The 23,673-nt window shown below is 32.5% G+C and overlaps 1 protein-coding gene and 1 non-coding gene across 2 annotated transcripts in view; both read left to right on the forward strand.

Annotated features, from left to right (window-relative positions):
• The first annotated feature begins 6,364 nt into the window (after window positions 1-6,364).
• Window positions 6,365-6,437, forward strand: Trnak-uuu. The gene has a single exon. It is a non-coding gene; the product is annotated as a tRNA-Lys (tRNA).
• A 232-nt stretch (window positions 6,438-6,669) lies between these two features.
• Window positions 6,670-23,673, forward strand: part of LOC124529981 (sodium-independent sulfate anion transporter-like) — a 39,316-nt gene continuing 22,312 nt past the window's right edge. Inside the window, exon 1 of the mRNA XM_047103948.1 lies at window positions 6,670-7,309. Within this exon, the coding sequence (XP_046959904.1) occupies window positions 6,868-7,309 (442 nt within the window). The 5' untranslated portion in view covers window positions 6,670-6,867. The remainder of the gene's footprint in view (window positions 7,310-23,673) is intronic.

The raw sequence follows: 23,673 nt of genomic DNA on the forward strand, positions 1-23,673 counted from the left end.
TTTCTGTACCCTGAGAACTCCCTAGGAAGTGGAACCCCGCAGAGGTGAGCCTACCGTCAGGACGTCACGGTAGTATGCACAAACGATCTCGTGAGATCCTCCAAAAAGACGGAGTGGGTTTAGCAGGTATACACCCCGCCCCCCACCTCATGTGGAGGAAAAGTGGTATGCGTTTTTGCAGCGAATAAAAAGGGCGGCATCATAGGTATTGCACGCGGGCGACAAAATAGCTAGCGGCGGGCCTGAAGGGAAGTTACTTATCCGGAATCCGTCAATGATTACCCGCTTAACGAATCAGAAGCAGAGTACTGACGGCCACTTTACCAATAACACGATTTTATATATTTACATATATCGGTAACGAAGGGGAGTCAATCAGACCATCAGTATTAAAGGCAACTTGAAGCAGACGTCTTTATTTATAATAAATTAATATGTCAATGAACCGTACTAAACCAATACTAGCGGTTAAGATTTGACAAGAATATACCTGCATATACTATTTTTACCCGAGAAAAAATTAATAGGCGGTAGTGAAAAGAAAAACGGACAGAAAGACAATTGAGTTGCCATTGTTCATCCAGTCCTGAGCTATGTTTTAAGTTTCCACTTCAATGACTAAAGGTACCAGACAAACAAACATACAAGGATTTTCAAATTGCTCTTTCAAAGTATCAAGACTAGATAAGCGAGGAAGTAGTTTTTAATCGAGTAAAATATGAAGACATATTATTGCACTACCATTTAAAAAAAGTTTACAGAGAGACAATAGAGAGATTTAACATTACTTTGTTTTCTAATAGATACATAAACATAGCTGAGTTACTTATAAGTACCTATGTAGCAATATGTAATGCTTATCCAGTAAACACTGTAAATATAGTCTTTTTCAATCTGAAAAGGAATAAAGATAAATACCTAACTACTACTTTGGCTTTAAGTATTTTACTTGGTGGTAGGGCTTTGTGGTAATACTTCTTTACAAGACCTTGCTTAGACCCATATTAACCTATGCATCAGAATCGTGGGTTCTGAGCAAAAGAAGTGAGGAGATGCTGCTTGTTTTTGAGCGCAAAGTACTGAGACGCATATACGGTCCTGTCCTTGAGAACGATCGGTGGCGCATAAGATACAACCACGAGCTGTATGCCCTGTATGCCGAGCCGAATGTGGTTGGACACATAAAAATTGGACGTTTGAGGTGGGCTGGTCACGTGCAGCGCATGGATAACACCAGATGCCTACACTACTTGCAGAAAGCCAACCAGAGGGTCGCAGAAAACCAGGAAGACCAAAGCTTAGATGGCAAGATGGTGTTAATAAGGATGCAAGAACTGCGGGAATTTCGGACTGGAAAACAACATCTCTCGATAGAAAAGTCTGGAGAGACCTACTTGACCAGGCCAAGGCCCACAAGAGGCTGTAGCGCCAGAGATGATAATGGTAGGGCTTTGTGCAAGCCCGTCTGGGTAGATACCACCCACTCATCAGTTATTTCACCGCCAAATAACAGTACATACTCAGTATTGTTGTGTTCCGGTTTGAAGGGTGATTGAGCCAGAGTAACCACAGGCACAAGGGACATAGCATCTTAGTTCCCAAGGTTGGTGGCACATTGACGATGTAAGGAATAGTCAATATTTCTTACAGCGTCATTGTCTATGGGTGATGGTGACCACTTACCATCAGATGGCCCATATGCTCGTCCGCCATCCTATACAATAAAAATAAAGTGTTCCATGCAATTTGGTAATTGCCCAAGTATATTGGACACTATTAAAATTTCTTGGTTAAAATATATTTACTCTATACTTTTAATTTTACTTCAAAAGTATCAGACTGCTTCTTGATATTCAAAACGTCAGTTTTTACTCAAATACACAATAAATTTAATAGACTATACCATCTCTCGATCTCTCTCGATATTGCATCTTTCGATGTCTTATGTTATATATTTGATTGTGTCTTGTGGTTGGAAAGGGCTTTACATTTGTAGTAGGCTGCTGAAAATAGTTACGTTTGTACAAGTTCGATAATTTTAAAATGGAGGAGCATCTTCCTTATTTATTCCAATATCACGTCTTATTAGGAATTTATACTACAAAATACAGGTCTATTCCTATCTAGATTTAGTTAGCGTTAAATAAAGCTGTTAGCATAATAGTTAGAACACTTGAACACCAAAGTTTGCGGATTCATACCCGACAAAGAAACAATTAATTTTCATGTAATTATTTGTGTTTATCATTCACATCACGTTAAGTGGTGAAAGTATGCGTACAGACCTGTATATGTCAGTTGAAAATCTACATAAGCCTTAATCAAGCAGTAATCAATTACTTTCAATGTGTTAATAAATAGTCAATCGATCAGGACATTGACCTTCATTTTATAGAACATAAGCATTAGTCAGCATTAAAATGAAGCTCGCTTCACACGGAAACATTAAATGCAATTCCTCGTATGTAGATGGCTAATATCCTGATTTAAGATAAAAGATATTCTCTTATTCTAAACAATGAACGGAAATTATTTATGAAATCTGTCTTAACTAAGCACGGAAAAAAATTAAGACTAATTACTTTTAAATGAGCTTATCGTTATCTTTTTAAACCTAAAAATGGACACTTATACATCTTTTAAATGTATATTTACTCAATTAAATTTTAATCAATTAAACTTCACAATAAACCGTTTTAGAATGATCAATATTTTAACACTGCCGTAGCGTTTTTGAATCGTCGATATTTAAATACTAACACCGTTTCGGAAAGCAGCCTCCATCGAGAAGAAACGGCTAGAAACTCGCATGGTTGCTCTTTGCAAATAAACAGATTAAGAATGCTATTCTTTACAATAATTAGTGTTCCGTGATGGAATCAAAGCCTCTTTCAATGAATAATAAGATTTATTCATTAATTTAATCTTAGTACTTTGCGCAAGCCGTTTGTGTAGGTACCATCATTCAATGAGCTCTACCGCCTAACAATAATATATATTGTACCAGTTGCCACCCGCGGCTTCATTAGCGTTTCAAGTGTTGATTATCATGTGTTAAGCAAAAACTTGGAGTTCAAGTTTGATTCAAACAAAATTTCATGAAATTTGCTTTATGGGTTCATGAACAGACAAACGCTTTCACATTTATAATATTTGTTGAGAATGCTGTGTTCCAGTTTAAATTTATTTTGGTATCAAATGGCCAACTTACCAGATTACCAAATTACGTAATTAATAAATAACATATGAAAAGAAAAAAATATTTATCGCCGGGAATATTTCTGCTGACATTGTTATTTTTAGTTTCTACTTTTATTTGTCATTGTTACCTATGTGAGCGTCCTTACAACTAATTAAATGAAAACTAGCATTACTTATATTAAAACATTCGAGAATCGTTATATTAACATAAGAATTAATAGCAATAAGTGCTTAAATATGTACAAATATGAATTATAAAATAGTTACTGTATAAATCTTGACCACGTGCCATGGTAGCCAGAATGCTTGCATCATTTCCCCTTTGAATCGCAATTCCGATCCTCTGAGCTAAAAACGAACTCGCCTTACTGTCACCAGAGGAGGCAATAAGGCGAAATGTTATACTTTTGATGAAACTTTTTAGACAATAGTTAGGTCTCTTGTATTTTACATAAAAAATTAAGATGTACGAGACGGGAAAAGCGGTTTTTTTTTGTAATATAATCAAATCAAAATCAAATCAAAATAAACTTTATTCAAGTAGGCTTTTACAAGCACTTTTGAATCGTCACTTTACAACCAAGTGAAGCTACAATACTAATAATCATATAATTTTGAAATTATCAGATAATATATATCTATACTGAATGTCATAGATCCTTTCAGCCGTTGCGGTAACAAAGCAAATATTTGTATTTATAATATTAGTAAGATTAAAAATGGTAATCTGATAGTCACCAACAACTATTGTGGCTTCAGTTATGTATAAAAACATAATACCCTTCTTAATTATATTAGAGGCGTTATCATTTACGCACACATTAATTAATATTATTCATAATTTGAAATATCATAAAAGTTAATTCCACCAAGCTGATTCAATATTGGTTGACCAACACATTGCTGGCCAATATCAGGCCATAAGTTACAACGATTACGAAACATTCTCTATTGTAATCCGATCCAACTTTAACTATTCACAAAAATAATTCTCAACCGTAATGTAAATAGAAAATTTTACTTATGTAATACAATTGGAATAAATTTTCGATTCTATTCCAACGCAATAAAGTCTACGATTGCATATCGATTCGATTGCTATTAAATGGCATTTTGACAGTAGAATTAGCCCCCAGGTTTCCTTGCATACAAGTGAATCACATCTTAGTTGACTAATACAATAAGTATTTTGTAATCTTAATAACGATAAATAAATTATAAAATAATCGAAAGTTTTATGCAGTTTGACGACACAGCATACGTTGCAGTCCAATCATTTCAAAGAAACATAAAAGTTTTGTTGACGTCAAAAATGACATTTTTCACAAATCCATAGTAAATATCAACGATGAATCAAGCTCTCGACCAATGGTATCGTCAATTTGCTGCCAAATTTTGTTCATTTGACGTTTTACCTCTTATGGATAGAATATACGAATAACAACTCACAAAACACAAGATTCCTTATTGTAGTAGCGGAATATTCTAGTAATGTTTTACATAAAAAATTTGCAAACTGTATATTAGCACTATATTTACATGTTTTTAAGGATTGTCAAAACTGACATTCGGTAAGTATTTATACCCTTTTGGACGCGATAATAAACGTAGAATTACATTGCAAAGAGTTTAAAGGTAATTTTCATACAACTTTTTTACCATGCCTTTGTATTGGAAATACTTGTAGGCATATCCAATAAATTATGTAATTTTGACAGTTGCCTTAGAAAGTCAATGTTGTGGGTTGCGTAAAAGTCGTAAAAGTTAACTTTAATTTGCATTAAATATGTAAACCATCTTATTAATTATGGATTGTCTTATTTATTAATTCTTACGCACATCTTATAATAGTTAATGAATAAAAATTTTTTTCACGTTAACTGTCATGCGTCATAGCTATATTTATAATCTGTGGCAATTAGTGACGTAATGAATGTTTTCCCTGCAAATTATTAATCAAAAATAATAATCGATTCATACAAAACGTAACTCAAATATTTGATTAAATATATAAATAACCAATAAATATGTTTTATAAAGGAGATGATTCTTATAAATTGTGGGTATTATACATGCAAGACTATTAATTAAATTAAAATTATATTTCATTAAAATAAACTTATTTCATTATTCTTAGACTTGCAAAAGGCAACGTTCATCACATGAAGATTTTAGTCTTTTTATTTCGATATTTTTTAATATTCATTTAATGTTGATCATAAAAAAACGTTTTAAGTGTGTTTGGGCGTTCGTGTATATTTAACTATATCACTGATACGTTAAGGATAAAAAAAAAATACTTAAATTTAAAGTCACTTGCATAATTTTTGTTTTATTCAAACAAAAATTTTCTTCTCGACCAACGGCAAAAATCGATAATCGATAAGCCGTAATATCAATGAGTACTTATTACGTTGCCGCAATCACTAGTTCTATCTGTCAAAAACTGGTTGGACTCGGTATAGAGAAAATTTCTATATTCAAATACTTGTCAGGTAGCCGGTAAATTTTTAGAAATTATTTCTGAATTCCTTTATGATTTTTATTAACCGTCAACGTTTTTATTTCACCAAAAAGGTCTTTAATAAGAACTTAAGTTTTTTTTCAATAAAGTTAACTTTGAGATTACACGATCAAATGTATCAATAATAATAACGCACTTAAATATCTTGTTGTTAATTTTCTTTAACAATTAGGCCACTAACATATCTTTTATGTATCTTAACTCTAATATGATACTTATTATATATAAACATTAATATTAAATACAAAATGATTTGCTTACAAAGAAATTTAAATGAACAAAGTATTAAGTCACTTACTAAGTAAAAATCCTGTTTTTGTGTCTAAATATTTTAAAGTATTAAATGAAAGTGGTTATTGCTTTGAATAAGTTAAAACATTCCAAGGAGAGTTGTAAATGAATTTTAAATACCTATGTATGTTTTTTTTATGCAAAAGCAACTTTTACTATGAATAACTAATCAGACATATCACCGAAAATTACAGTTCAAATTTACGATTTCACGTTTTCAAGGGAAAAATATCTTTATTTCAAACTGATAAGATTCAATATCGATAAGTTGTAATATTATAATGTTAACTAAAATAGAACGAATCTCGACATGACAACTGTACCGTTTTTTCGACCCGTTACATATGAGCCCGGATAGCTCAGTCGGTAGAGCATTGGACTTTTAATCCAAGGGTCCAGGGTTCAAGTCCCTGTTCGGGCGGCCATATTTTTTTGCAATATATTTTTATACTTTATATAAATATTACAAATAAAATAAAAATATTTTTCCTTAAGATTTCAAATGGAAAATGTAATATAACTTTTAAAAAACTAAATTATTCATCATATAGAAAATTTCAAAGTATAGTAAGAATCCTTTTTAAAATAACAATACCGTATTATTTGTAAGCGTTTCCCGCAACAGGCCGGCTTCTGCTACATTACAACTACTCTCACGCCGGAGCTCGCCTCATTCGATCGCGACAACCCGCTGAAGCTACACAGCGACCGCGACCGCGCTGACATTCACCGTCTGTGATAATAAAATGCCCACCAAACAATAAAAATTAAAACACAAACAGTGCCGTGTCTCTTTAAAATCGTTTACGTAAAATGTCTCGCGCGTCCGTATTCAAAACATACTTCTAAACATGACCAAATATAAGCTTAACAACACGGGCCGGTCCTCTTCGGAAGTCACTCTCACCTCCTACATGGGCAGTACGGACAGCGAGAGGAAGGACGAGAGATATTATCAGATGCAGCTCGATTCGAACGAGAACGATAACATATCGGAAACGAATCGTAATATAGACGGGAAGTGCCACGACTGTCCCGATTCTTGCGAATTTCTCCAAGAACCGGGCAAGATAGCTGCGTCGTTGGAGAAACGGTACGACAAGTACAGTTTGAACGAGTTAAAAGTTGAGAATCTGGGTAGGGATGCGTGTCTATGCGAGAAGTACAATGGGGGTTGTAAGCTGTGCCCCCGACCTAGTCTCGCTCCGACGCTGACCCTCAGCTTGGACGGAAATCATGGAAAAGATTCCTGCCTCGCTTGCCAAGGAGCTTCTTGTGGATCGCCCAATCCCAGTAAGTAATCTAATCTACAATATTGCGTTGAGTTTATAATGTCACCGTCTCAAAATGTTACTGTGTACTTTAGTTAATTATTCAATTCATTCTTCCGTAGAAAACACTATTGTACTGTACAAACACTCAAATAAATAATCAAAAACATGAACGTATTAAATAATAATTTTGGAATTACTAAATTGCGACTAATAGCTTTATTTAATGTTTTATAAATGCTTTCAGAAAAAATTAAATGAGGCATTTTATAAATACATAATATTTTTGATAATGAGTTTTAAAAAAAATACAATAACAATACGAAGCGAACTCGACTGTGTCTAATTAGTCATTTTGCACGTATGGCGATCATCAATTTAAAAACATTGCGTTTATTTATAACAATAAGTGAATTCCGATCTCTTTAAGTCTATTATTGGAGTTTTTTAAACAAAAGATAATCAGACGTTCATTTCTTTTAATCTGATCGTTGCTTCCTAATAGTATTTTAATTAAAAGATTTAAAAAACTGTTTACTGAACTTCTTTACATATTTTTTAATTGAATTTTAAAATTTTATACAATTATTTTGAAGGAAACATTCTCGAATCGAAATAATATATCTCTTTATTATTTTTATATTTTATTATGACTGATAACTTCTTAATTATAATTGCGATTAATTTGTAATTTAAATTTATGTAACAATTTAAAAATGTATTTATCTTGCTATCATAATCAATTTTTCTTCTTTCCACGATGGAATTTCACTACCATTATTTTATACAACATATTAGACATCTTGTAACTTATAAATTTCTAAATAAAATTTCATACAAATTTACATCTTTCTGATTACGGATTAGCGATTATGCTGTTGATAACATGATTACCTAAATTTTGAATTTTAATACAATTAATTCAATCATTATTCTCAGGGCTTTTGGTACTTTAATAAACAATGCCAACTTATTAAACAGACAGTTCCTGTGTAAAGAAACCGATACCATCAGTATCTTCTTTACATTTTTGTACATTTACTAACTTCCTCTTGCGAACTGAAAAAATAAAGTTACAATGCGTTTTTTGTAATGATCTATTTGTTTAACGTCTAAAATTATAATAGGCACGGAACAATACACTCATCAAGGATTTTGTTAGGTTTCGTTGTTTATTTGGTGATTTAAAAATGTTGCAACATTGAGCATCGCAAAATAGAATTGTGACAAAATAAGGCGTCTTTTGTTTTCTCATTATTTGTATTTATAACTTGACTGTATCGTCGGTCTGTGGATATATAGCCATGATTTCGAGATGGTTCAAACCCCAGATGGAAACGATAAAATGTAGTAAGTTACTAATTAATGTAAGTTACTAATTTTGCCCAGAGGATCGGAATTGCGATTCAACGGGGAAATGGTAGCATTCTTGCTACCATTCCACGGGGTCAAGATTTGTACAGTAACTAGTTTTAGTTCATATGTGTATATATATTTAAGCAATTAATGTTATTAATTCTTATGCTAATAAATATGTTCATTCTGAAAAAAAAATGTATAAATAAAACTAATTATAACGGATGAATCGCGTATATCGCGTGGTCACGGGTAGACCACGAACACTGCAAAGTGCTCGAAACGTCGGGATGTTTAATAATTAATATACGCGATTCGTCCGTTATAATTAGTTTTATTTAAATATGTAATAATCGCGAAAATTTAAGACAACAAAAAATAATGTATATTCAATACATAATAATTATTTACAATCGTCTTAAGTATAGATAATTTGAAATTCCAAAAATCATGATGCATCGCAATTTTAATTCTCTGGACGAAAAATCAACCATCCAGCCTGTTATGTTTTATCACTAGGGACAATAAGACGAGGATATAAGTCATTTAGATTAAAGTATTTTTCCACTATTGAAGTTTCACACATGCAAATTGCACAAATACATAATTTGGCATTTATAATAAAAGTGATTTCCGGCAAAAAGTCATGGTAGCACATCTAATGATGTTCTCCTATCTGATTGTGAAGGCACAGTCAGACTAGGTGACAGTTCTCAACATAGACTAGCCGGTACAGGATGATCGTTAACAAGTGTGTACGCAACATAACCTTTCTATACTGCTTACCTTCGTAATCCGATGGGCCACTAACCATCAAATTACTCGAGTATTTATATGTCTATTTATCTTTACTTAATTTACGAATGCGGCTTCAACTGCGTTTCAGTGTTTGGTCGTCCGGTGCTAGGCACAAAAAGTACCTAGAAAGTACACGTAAAAAGTACTTAGAGTTCAAGCTAGCTTCTTAAATATTTGTCAACCTTTACATTAATTACGATCTCTGATTTGACTTTGAATTGACAAATAATTACATAACGTTTTAGAGTTTTATTATTCATCAATGATAGTCATTTGTATTTCTTTTTTTTATCTCAAGAATTAGCTGATAAATATACTCATATAACTATATAACTGTCAAGATGTTACTCGTAGTGTCATCGTATTTTGAATAATGCATTGTTGCTTCTTATACAGATTCAGTAGATGACCATACGCTTCTGAATAATAATAATGGTATGCGAATAGTCAAAAAAAATTAACGTAGGAACGAAAATTTGCTTTTTCAAGATATAACCCTATAAAATACAAATGCACAAATATTATTATATAAATATTGACGATAGTATTGCTACTTTATTTATAGCTGTTGTAGATCAATTTGACTTCACTTCTGAAAACTTTTTAATTTTAATTTTGTAATAAATGGTACCTCATTTCTCTTACTAATAGGGTCAAAAATATGAACTCGTTAATGTATTCGTATTTTTATTTAAATGTCAATAACGTGTGTAATTTTCTAATATCCTTAACCTTTAATTATGCAATTAATAACAAACAAATTCAGATTCGGCCTCGCTGAGCTTCCGTAACGACAACTTGCCTTATTATAGTCATTCTACAATTATGTTTTATAATCAGTACTCAACCGCTTTAAGTAAATAAGGAACTAACATAAACACACACACATACAAATATATATAAAGATAAACACACACATACACCTGAAGAATAGAACGATCCCTTCCATCTAGATAAAAATAAAATAAATTATATAAAAACCATTTATAGTTTTATGAATCAAAAATAAATAGTTATTTTGTCAAAACGCTTTGAGCTTTGGAAAAGGGGATTGTTATAAAATTATATAGAAAAGGAGGAAGATATTCAGAAAAACAAACACTGAATAAATTATCGCATACAAAGTTGAAGCCTACAAACTTTAAACTATCGTCAAACAAAGTTGTTTTGGAAAGTGGACAAATGTGTGTGTTTGGATAAATGTGGTTAGAAACGCGTTATATAGTTTTTCGCAAAACATATGTACATGTAACTTTTTCTATAGTATACACTAATATGTCCTATGTTAAAAAAAACTGACGAAATATGAAAATTCTTCATCGATCAAAAAGGAACAAAGAATAGTAACGTAGTAACTTAAAAAAAAATACTAAAAATCTTATACCTACGAAATATTATCACCAGGTTATTTAAAAGGGTTAAGATAAAAATTAAAGGGATAAAAAAATTATATCTATAGAGTGTCGCACTACAAGATCAAGTTAACTTTATTATCTTGGGATGCATGACAGCTACGCTTGATACTCGCCAAAAAAAAAAAAAAGAAAAACACTCGCCAATCGTCATATTATTTCACTAGTGTGAGTGTACTATATTACACAGCCAGCTTATACATACATACCTATACATATAAATAAACGATCAGATATTTAGCTTGGTGATCATTGTTAATGTCATTGTAAAGACAGTATAGAATAATTTTAATTTAAGAACAATATTACACGAACATTTATAAAATAAACATTGATAAGTACGCTTATGGAATAAATTATAACCTCTTCAATTTCGTTAGTTTAAATTGACATTAAAGCACCAATACAAATCCATTAGCGTCGTGAAAAAATAAATAAAAGGTAAACTAGTATGATACGACAGTCTATCTATAGATCTAATCGAAGCCGAAGGTTGAGAACAAACTTCACAACAGGTAGTTTTTAAGTAGGTAATCGATGTCAAAGGTCAAGAGTTACGTTCAGTCGGGTAGTCATTATCATTAACGTCCTAATTCACGGCCGTACTGAACCTGAAAATCCCAGTTTAATCGAGAAAAACACAGAGTCGATTGTTTACACGTGACTCGAAACACTTTGGCGGGATTTCATAAAACTAAGAAATTGTATATCAATGAGAATCGAGATGGCCCAGTGGTTCTGATGATTGCGGGTTCAAACCCAAGCAAGAACCACTGAATATTCATGTGCGTAATTTGTGTTTATAATTCATCTTATGCCCGGCGGTGAAGGAAAACATCTCGAGGAAACATGCATGTGTCTAATTTCATAGAAATTCTGCCACATATGTATTCCACCAACCCGGATTGGAACAGTTTGGTGAAACATTTTCCAAAGTAGTATATCAATAAAATTTAGTAAGGTGCGTTTTGTTCTTGTAATTCAAAATTTATAGAAAAAGAAATGAAATAATAGTATTAAATAAATACATTTGTGATAATATAGTCTTGGTCATTATTTGATATTAAATAAAAGTTCGTTATTAAAACAATGTATCACAAAAGTATTTTTTTTACTTTACCATAAAATTACAAATTCTTGATTCCTATTCGCTTGCCTTTATTTTGTTTGTTTAGGATTGGTTAAATTCTGTATTCGAATAACTTGATTTAGCGATTGTTACAACCAACTTTTGTTACAATCATTGGAAATATATTTCCTGGATTTATTAATCGGGTTGTTCTAAATTTTTGTCGAAATCATTATCTTAAAGGCTCAATAAATTGCATCTTAAATTACTAATCACTGTAAACAAGCACTTTTATTCGCAGTGCAAGAATACAAAGCCTCCTGCGGTGGTTGTTTTTCAGTTGTACTCATATATTTGTTAACAAAACGCGAAAATTATTAGAATTAAATACGCTATCCCAAATTATCAGTATTTACACAAACGTAATAACTTGTAATAGCATATGACCTAAATATTAATAATATTAATTAATATTAATAAATAGTATCAATAATATTCGTCAATTTGACATGTCGATTTACACGCTTTTTCGGGCTGAACTATACCAGAAGTTATAGCTTAGAATAGCGTTGAATGACGCGATAGGGAGCTGTTTTTATTGGTTGTATAAATGGGCAGTAATCGGTTGTATTGAATTTGCCGATACTACATCTAAGTTGTGTCGTACTATACCCTCATATTTATATTAATTGCGTTTTGGAGGAAAATCATTGACGTTTAACAGATAAAATATGCAACGTAAACCTATCTGCTATCACAGATTATTAAACTAGGAAAAAATATGATCCGGCTGCTTGCTATTATGCTTGAATTAAGTTGAAATATATTACTTGACTAAACGTAAGCGTTTCAATAATGTGTGTTTATATATATTTACTCAAATTATTTTACTTGTGTCCAAATAAGCAGGAACGATTAACGTCGAAAGGCACTCATGCACAAATAAAAACCAGATACTTGAATATTATCGTTCTGGCTCCGTTCGTTATAATATATGTTTTATATAAAAGGTTGAAATAAAAGGTTGAAAATTATTTTAGCGTTATACCTACCCTGTGTTTTGTTTCAACACAGACCAAGAATTCTTGTCATTGAAGAAGCACAAGAAGCCAAAGCCAACAAGCCACGGTATAAAAGAGTGTCATTCCAAATGCAATCACGGCGTACGACGATCTTACAAACAATTGCGCGTAAATAAAAGTTTCAATTTAAAGTATAAAACAATGCAAAACATGATTACTATAAAGATATCAATTATAGCGGCAATATTATAGCAATATATATATATAAAAATTTAATTTTGAATTTATTTTTATATAAATATGTTTATTTTTGAATTTATAAAATATATAAATACTAGCGGTCCACTTCGCAATGCTAATACTAAATATACTACATAATTTGTTTATTTAGGACATCACATTAGAAACTTCTAAGCCAGTGTTTCTTTACTATATTGTCCATGTATAATATACAAAAACCTTCTTCTCGAATCACTATCTATTAAAAAAATCTGCATCAAAATCCGTTGCGTAATTTCAAAAATCTAAGCATATATGTATTGACAGACATCGGTAAGCGACATTGTTTTATACTATGTAATGATGATTATATTTATATAGTTCAGGCGAAGGTAGTTAATATCAGATTCGCCGACAAAAAAGGGTATTCGTTGCTTATAACAAATGTTATTTGACAAGTACCTACACAAAAATGTCAAAATATTTCGATTTCGATTACAAAACATTAAACAGTTTTTATAATATTGCGACTATCTATCTACTATTTTGCTATCAATATTAGATATCTGGTTACTTCGTATCACACGTAGGAGATACTTTAGCGTTCGTAACGATACCTCATGTTAAATCAATTGACACGTTTCAGACCTAGGGACAGACCGTATCAAAGTCAATAAAGATTCGGACATGACAACGAATCTTAGATACTTTTTTCGTACACATTCTGGAGGATCCGAGTTGACTGAAATTTTCTAAAATCATTTTCATAGTTAGGGCTTTAAATTGAACAAGTAATAAAACGTACTAAAGATCTTTCCAATTATATATATTTATTTTAGAATTTAAAGAGGCTTAATATTGGCATAATAAAACAATTAAACCGACTTCAAAATTAGAAGCAAATGGTGAACTAAAAATAAAAAATATATATCGAAAAAAAATTAGATCGATTTTAATGGAACTTACACTAAGTGTTAACTTAGATTTAAAATTATCATCATCAAGTAATTCGCGGACAAACATAAAAACACACTCTTACGAAATTAAGCATACTCCTTTGAAGCCTAATTGGCTCATAATACTCTAATATAATTAAATACTAATAATGTTACAAGAACGTATATCGAACTGATAACCTCCATTTTTAGAAGCCTGTTAAAAATATAGTCCATGACGACAATCTAAAACAGTAGAGACGTCACAGGTCGCAAGTGTGTGCATCTTATGCACTCGTTATCTAATATCCCGATGGACGCACCAACTTGATCGAATTGGGGGATCAATAAACATCCTTACACGCAGCATAGCATGCTAGGTTATACTACCAAGTTTTAGAACCGCTGTCATAAAAAAAATTAAAAATGAATTACATTCTCTTCCCTTTTGAATTTCGAATTCGAAATTTACGTCATTATAGACTAACTAGTAGACTTATGTGGGAATATAATGTTATAACATATATCTATCTACTGAGACCAATACTTTCCTTGATTCATAGTTAGCTTGACTTAACAAATTGAACAAAATAATGTTAAAAGTTAAATTATAAATGTGTGTAGCATAATCAAATTTCATATACGTTTATCACTGCCTCGTACGTCTAGTGGATAGGCTTACAAGGCCGCAGATCCCATTCTCCTGTGGTCAAGCCACAAAAACCAAAGGAGTTTTTATCTTCAGAAATTCTCAAAAGTAGCCAGAATTTAATATTACCAGAATACATGACTTGAAAAGTATTTAAGTACAATAATCGCTTGAACACTTTACTTTCGTGTTGCAAATATTATCTATACATATAATAAAATTGGAGTACCTGTTTGTAAAATTAAAATAGCCCTTTTTTATTCAATGCCTTTGTATGTATATACGGTACATATACCAAAATAACATTTTTTATAATGTTTGTCTGTCTTTCTTTTTGTGTACAAGGTCGTGGGCACAGCCAGTATATATGACATAATAAGGACTTTGCTTGTGTTTTCACAAACACTTCTAAACTATAAAACGTCCTCTACGGACTCCCTTGACCAATGTTACCAATTTTTTTTTATATGGACATACATAATTTGTTTTACTTATATCTTTTCAATAGCAGGAAGCCTTCAGTCTATTCCAATCATAATAAGAATACAGACAAATGTGCAACTTTGTTATTGAATTGATCCGATGCCATTGGTCGAGATCTAGAATTATCTATGATATTGATTACGGATTGGCGAAAAATAAACACTATAAAACATTGCCGTTTTAAATACGCTTTAAGGTCATAATGTCTTGAACGTTTTGCGAATAGGAAGTGCATGTACTGATAAAAGTCGTTCGATAATACGAAATTTATTACAACGGAAATATTATTTTATATTCGGCACGTTTCACGCACTTATATTTTATGTTACTTTAAAAAAGTGCAGTCGACAGTTTTTTTTCTATATCTGTCTCTCTCTAACGTATGAATAATATTATGAGTTGCTATGTCGCCTTGATTAGATATGGCGATTGTTTTTTATACCGGTAAAAATAATCTCCGGGATACGTAACCTATATGTCGAACCAAGGTTGAGGATTTCCTTACGCTGAGTGTTAATTAAACCTATCTAATGCTTTCTGATGTTTGAAAAGACGGACGTCATTTCTAGCGATGGACTAAATTTGTATGTACAGTCAAATCAAATCAAAATAAACTTTATTCAAGTAGGCTTTTACAAGCACTTTTGAATCGTCATTTTACAATTAAGTGAAGCTCCCACCGGTTCGGAAAGTAGATTCTACCGAGAAGAACCGGTAAGAAACTCAGTAGCTACTCTTTTTTAACATTAAAAAAATACATGTCATGTTACTTAAATACAATTATTTAAATTAATATATCCTGCTTGGAAGTCAACAGGTATTAACTCCACGCTTTTTTATCATCTATAAAATTTGGTATCGAATAATATGCTTTTTCTACCAATGTTTTAAATAATATATAATAACTAATGTTACAAACGATTTGAATTTACGAAACGGCAAAGTTAAAAATATCTGTCAGTCGGGGTAAGAAAAGGTTCGTTACCTTAAGATCTATTTTCACGTGCTCAGTATGACCGATAATCTATTATACCGATCGAAAATGACATATTGCGTCGCAATGATGTGATGTTTAGATTCAAAAGGTACTAAGAGATTACGATTTGATTGAGGAATGAATTTGAAAACTGACGAAGGTTTTCTTACTCTGACTGTTCATAAAACAAAGTCGTTTCCCGTACTCTGTAAGCTTATATCTTTTAAATTATGAAAAGGGTTTGAATGTGGTTTTCATCAATATACGGAGCGATTTAAATGGAAGGCGTATAAGACATGTGTATTGTGGTGGAGAATATCGGGTAAGTTTACTTTAACAACAAACAACAACAACAGCCTGTAAATTTTTTACTGCCGGGCTAAAGGTCCCCTCTCCCTTTGAAGAGTCGAGATGACCCAGTGGTGCATCCAGAACGCGTGCATCTTAACCGATGATTGCGGTTTCAAACCCAGGCAAGCATCGCTGATTCATATGCTTAATTTGTCTTTATAATTCATCTCGTGCTCAGCGGTGAAGTGAAACATCGTGAGGAAACCTGCATGTGATAAATTTCATAGAAATTCTGCCACATGTGTATTCCACCAACCCGCATTGGAACAGCGTGGTGGAATATGTTCCAAACCTTCTCCTCAAAGTTTACTTTATTGACTAAAAAAGCAAGTCTTTTTAGGGTTTTTGCTTTGACGTACACGTTGTCTAAATCTTTATTGTTCCCACGTGAAGTCGGGTCATTATTCTTATTAAATACTAAAATCACTTTATACGAGTAAAAATAAAAAGAAATATCTACATTAAATATAATGACCGTCCGGAATGCAAGCTAGAAGGTTAGCAACATTTCCCCGTTGCTTCACAATTCCGATTCTCTGGGCGAAAAAGTAACCTCCTGTGACTTATCTAGACAATGTAGCTTTAATTATTTGATATAGTTTTTGTAGTGGTATGATCGCGTGCATCTTAACCGATAATTGCGGGTTCAAATCCAGGCAAGCACTAATGTATTTACATTTGCTTAATTCGTGTTTACAACTCATCTCGAACTCAGCGGTGAATGTAAACATGGTGCTAACCTGCATGTGTCTAATTTCAACGAAATTCTGACACATGTGTATCATACCAAGCCTCATTGGAGCAGCGCAGTGGAATATGTTCCAAACCTTCTCAAAGGGAGAGGTAGACTTAGCCCAGCAGTGGGAAATTTACATGCTTTTACTGTAATGTAATGTAAATTCAAGAGATAAGCGTTTCGATTGTAAGCGATATAAAATATAATTTAAAATTAATAATAGTAAGTTGTTAAGGCAATCTTGAAATGTCAAAAAATGATATCCGACATTGAGTACGGTAGTGTTAAAAATAATCTCTTATAAATACACATACATACGTAAAACGTATTAAATCGTTAAAACAGGTTTAATATTAAGTTGCAAAATTACAGTACACAAAGTAACAGGTGTAATTAAATAAATGGAAATAAAATGTCTGTGTAACTAATTTAACGATCTACGGTCATTCGATTCGAATCGAAGCGATCTTTATCGTCCTTCATTCAGAACTTTTCATTACTTGATAAATAGAATACACAAATATTTTCTATTCCAACCACAAATTCCAAGTAAATGCTGTTAGTGAAGGAAAGCATTGAGTAGAAACCTTCATGTGTCTAATTTCACAGAAATTCTGCGACATGTGTATTCCACCTCCTCGTCTCCTCAAAGGGAGAGGAGGCTTTAGCCCAGCAGTGGGATATCGAATTAACGCGATATCATTGGTCTATATCTTAAAATAACCTCTGATATTCATTATGGTTTTACGAGAAAATAGCATTTTCACGTCGATGAAACTTTTAATGTAAAAAACTATATAAAAGAATGATAAGTAGATATTATAAATGAAGATATATTCATTAAGAACACAATAGAGATGAGGCATTAGCAAGTTAGTGAAGTTTTTTATCGTAGCACACATTGGTGTGAACTGGCAAAAAGAGTCACGTGAGAAAAAAGTGTTGGGGGTATAACAGGTTACATTTGCTTCTCTTTCTCTTTCTTTCTCTCTCTTTCTATTGCATACGATTGTAAATAATATTATCTGAATGTATATTTTGTTTTTACTTTAATTAAAACGGAATTTTAAATATCACTTTTATTGCTTGTCACTGTATTACTCTAAAACGCTGCTAATTTATTTCATTGTATCTTTCTTTTATTAAACAATATATAGAGATAGAAACTTTATTTTTACTGGATTTTTATCTGATTTCCTTCTTCAATTGGTATAGTGTAAGTACGAATAATGACATTTATGTCATGATTAAAGATTTACGGGAGAAACACCAAAGAGACCGCTTCAACTTGAATCACTTGATTAATTTATCTGACGATCCTATCAATCAACTTTGTTGTATACGCAAATAGTTTTGCTAATTTATTTATGGAATAGTTTGGCGAACGAGCACATGGGCCACCTGATGGTAAGTGATCACCATCATTCATAGACAATGACGGTTGAAGAAATATTAACTATTCCTTACATCGTCAATGCGCCACCAACCTTGGGAACTAAGATGCTATGTCCCTTGTGCGTCCGTAGTTACACTGGCAAATTCACCCTTCAAACCGGAATTCAACAATACTGCATACTGTTGTTTAGCGGTAGAATATCTAATGAGTGGGTGGTACCTACCCAGGTAGGCTTGCACAAAGCCCTACCACCAAGAAATTCTATTGGATACAAACTGGTAATCCAAATTAATAATATGAAAAATCTGAATAAGTATAACAGCGATAATTCTTCTGGAAATGTTGTCAATTATACAACAAAAAAGGTATAAATAAAACCTACCTATTCAATCTGAACAATTATATAACGAAAATCGTTGAAATTGAAAAACGATTTATCCGAAACCTACTTGTACTAACTTTGAATCGTTGAAATTTTATCGTTTGTACGCTTCACTTACCTTTGCGACCATTTTAATTTGAGCAATGAAAAGTGAATTTTAATTTCGTAATATTGCGAAAAGTCATATAGTTGTTGGTCATATAGTTATATAGTCATATAGTATATCAACAAGCATAATTGTTACACAAATTCATCCGTTTGTATAAAACTAAATTATTTTGTTACTATCAAAATTCTTACCTATCTAAATTTATTTTAATGAAGGACAAGTAAGCGTTTAGCGCCCAACCCCCAAAAGTCACGGTACTGCTTATAATCAATTATAATTATTAATTATTATAATTAAACTTTTTGGTGAGTATAACCTACCAAAAGTAAATTCAATGTTGTGTGCTGCCCTTTTTTTCGCTAGAAAAACGCTTTACGCGCTTCCCCCACGTGATGAAAAGTGGGGGGGACTCCCCGGTTTCCTGGACGCCGAGTGCGCCCAGGTCCACCGGGTTTACCCACTAAAAACCAGTGGTACTCTCACCGTCTCTCGGGATTGGTTGTGTGCTGCCCTAAGGTAACCTTACCTGTCTAAACATATATTTTAGCTGCCTTATTTTGTCTCGGATTAATGACGTTAGGTTTAATTCATTTTATTTATATAAGAATAATATTTACTGAATAAGACCATTAGACTAAATACAGCATACAAAATGACATGCACAGAAATAAAACCACTGCGTGGGAAATTGGGGTGACATTATATGGTATTACCCACTAATAATTCCACCAACCCGCATTGGAACAGCGTGGTGGTATATGTTCCAAGCCCTCTCCTGAAGTTTTATTAAGAGGAGACCTTATCCCAGCAGTGGGAAATTTACAGGCTGTTACTTTACCCACTAATACCACTGCTTTGGCGATCTTCTGCAGGGACCGAAGATACTGTGAGATCATGTTGATATAACACACTTGCGACCCCTTCCCGCTCCTCCACGGTAATTATTATAGTGATCTTATGACCGATCATTAGCTGTGTAAATAAGAAGGTATTTCGTCGTTTTCGTCTCATCTAGGCTGACTAGGCTTCGAAGGTCAATAGGATCGCTTCAGTAGTGAGTTCGCACGCGTATCTTTATATGCGGTGCCACTTCGCTAAATCCTTCCCACAGTTTCAGTCGTTGGGGCGCCATTTCGCGTTTCTATCCTTATTCAGAGTGTTCAAAAGTGGGAAATGCGCTATGACTGTTGTCATCTCACAGAATATCGTGTAACATCAGGGAATAATATGCGTAAGTCAACTCTCTGCTGAGAATTTTTTATATTAGTGCAGAAATAAAAGTAAGATATAGTATATTACAAATATTAATATGCCGAGTTTAATTGAAATCAGTACAATGGTTCTCTTACAATGCGCATGCGCAACGTGCATGTTCATGTGTTTATATGAGTATATCCAAGAATGCTCGCAAGTATTCGAAGTAACATTATTCGACTACCAAGCGGACAATGTTATGAAAATAAAATTGTTATTTAACAATAATTATAAATAAACATTTCTGTTAAAGAATAATGTAAATCTCATAGGACTTGTTTTTGCGACGCTCAATTTCCTGAGCCTGATTAGAGAGGCTAATTAAGTTTTTATGAGCTAATTGTGACTTCAAGGCAGTCGTTCGAGTGAACCTTCCTTTTACTCTTAAGACTTTTTTTTTATTTCTTACATTTATTATTTTATTTAATTCATTGTAAATGTTGTAATAATAATTACTTAGTGTGTATATTATTTTTCAAGTAATACCGTATTACATTAAGTGGAAAATTTTTGACCCCATTTTTTCATTACACTCTGAAAAAATATTGACCAAAATGGAACCAATTGATTGATCTACTTATTTGAAATATCAAATAATGTCCCTAAAAATACAGTAATACATACCACGTCCTGATTGCAAAGAAAAAACCGCAGTTTTTGTTTTGCAGATAGCGTTCATAATATGTTTTATCTATTTTGACAATGACCAAATACTATGAGAGGAACAAAATGTTTGATTTTTCATATTCGAAATTTAACAATATTGTGACTTATCTTTTAAAGTTGAGACAGTAACTATTTAAAAGCTGGTAAGCCGCCGTGCTTTTGAGAATTGTGAGGATGTTAAAGAATTATATTAAGATTTCGTATTTTATTTAATAATTTTTTAATAGTCGTATGTAATGACATACAGGTAAATGTACCTGTAGTAAACGTCTAACAACAATATTGAGCCGTTTACATAATGAGCTGTTATAAAATCCCGTACAATAGTAACTTATATACGAATGACAAAAACCCTTTTCCCTCCCAAATGTATACGGTATCACAGTAATAAAAATCCATATCAATTGAATTGTAAAGTATTACATGATTTCGTATGAAAACAAACAAAGACATAGTCACTGAACTTATTGTAATGTATTTTAATATAATTGCAAAATATTATTTTTTATATAATTTGGCGTAATTCAGTGTTGCCCTCGTAGGGCACAGAAACGATCACATTTTAAACATAATGAAAACTTCACGTACAACCTATATTTACTTTAATTAAAAAATATATGTATACTTTTTTTGTATTTTTTTAAACCCGTGCCTTGAAAGCGTGTTTAAAAAAAGAACCTATATTGCTTTTTTTATCTGTTAGTTATATAGCATAACATGACTAGTACCTACCCGTAGTGTAGAGTGATTTCTATCAGTTAGAACCGGTAGCGCTCAGCTCCTATCAGCGTCCCCTTAATCGTGTGTCGTGTTCTGACGAATACAAAGTGCGGTCAAAAGGAAGTCGTTAGTCTTGGAAGGATCACATTCTATTTTTGAAAAATAATATAGCTTTCCTTTTTAAAAAAAAATATTGTTTTTGGAACGGAGTTCTTTTACCGTTAGTGAAGTGACGGACAGCGTCATGTGAGGAAAAGCGTTATGCACCCTGAAAGCGAATTTTCTCTCTCTTTCCTTTATCTCTGTCTCTTTCTATTAATTGCCGTCTTATATATATATAATTTTATTTAAACTTAATTTTTGTCATTGTTGTAATTCAGATTTTTTAATAAATAATTAGTCAAACGTTGATAATTATTTTAATTGCGTCTGTTATTTAATACATAATATATATAGCGAAAGGAACTTCGGTTACCGATCCAACTGTGTGTCCCACAACACCTCTTGCTTTTTTTAGACCTGAATGGTCTACATACATTACATTACAATATTATCCGTATCTTTAAAACTTATTTTCATGTTTTGTCACAAATAAAAATATAAAACAGTCACAGTCTGTAAATTTCCCACTGTTGGACTAAAGGCCCCTCTCCTATTAAGGACAGGGTTTGGAACATATTTCACCACGCTGTTCCAATACGGTTGGTGGAATGCACATGTGGTAGAATTTCGATTAAATTAGACACATGCAGGTTTCCTCGCGGGGTTTTCCTTCACCGCCGAGCACGAGATGCAATATAAATACAAACTAAGCACATATACATAGTGGTGCTTGCCTAGGTTTGAACCGAAAATCATCGGTTAAGATGAACTCGTTCTAACCAAACCATCCAAATAAAAAACAAATTAATTTAATTAAAAAGAAACCAAAATAATTCGATTAAATATCGCGTCCGAGAGCAAAAATGAGTGTAATATATTATAAATATTTTAATACCTATATACACAACAGTGAGCTGAAACACAAACGTTACGAGCGCGGTCACAAACGTGTGATTATGCGAAGCGCTGCGTTCCGGTCGACCGACGTCGTGTCATCACGGAGTATTGTACTTTATGGTTGCTGTATGAAAATTGAGGATTTAAAATTTTGGTCACAAAAAACATCATATCTCATAATGAAACATGCGAAATTAATTTCAAAGAACAACATATTAGGTTTCATAGTAAATAAAATTATATTAAGGTAAGTGACAATTACCACTAACAGAGATATTTATAGATTTGTAGACGCTTCTTAAATTAGCCCAGCGGGAGCCTTCTCGTCTGGAAATACCTTTATTTCCAGTAAGTATATTAATATAAATGATCCATTAAAATTTATAATCTTTATGAACTGCTTTTCTATCTGAATCTGTTGCCCTACCCCTAATAAATGTATCAAACACAAAATTCCAACTTTCCTTTTCTTAGCGGATGTCTACACCCTATAAGGAATGTATATTTGTTAAGTTAAGTTTTTAATTAAATTAATCATTGAGTGGTACTATATATATATATATATGTGTGTATATATATATATATAGGTTATAAATGTGGTATCAATTACGCTTCACTTGGTGGTAGGGTTTTGTGCAAACCCGCCTGGGTAGGTTACCGCTAAACAACAGTATTGTTGTGTTCCGGTTTGAAGGGTGAGTGAGCCAGTGTAACTACAAGCACAAGGGACATAACATCTTAGTTCTCAAGGTTGGTGGTTGGTGGCATTGTCGAGAATGGTTAATATTTCTTACAGCGTCATTGTCTATGGGTGATGGTGACCACTTATCATCAGGTGGCCTATATGCTCGTCC

This window comes from Vanessa cardui, chromosome 5, assembly GCF_905220365.1.
Source record: "Vanessa cardui chromosome 5, ilVanCard2.1, whole genome shotgun sequence".
NCBI lineage: Eukaryota > Metazoa > Arthropoda > Insecta > Lepidoptera > Nymphalidae > Vanessa > Vanessa cardui.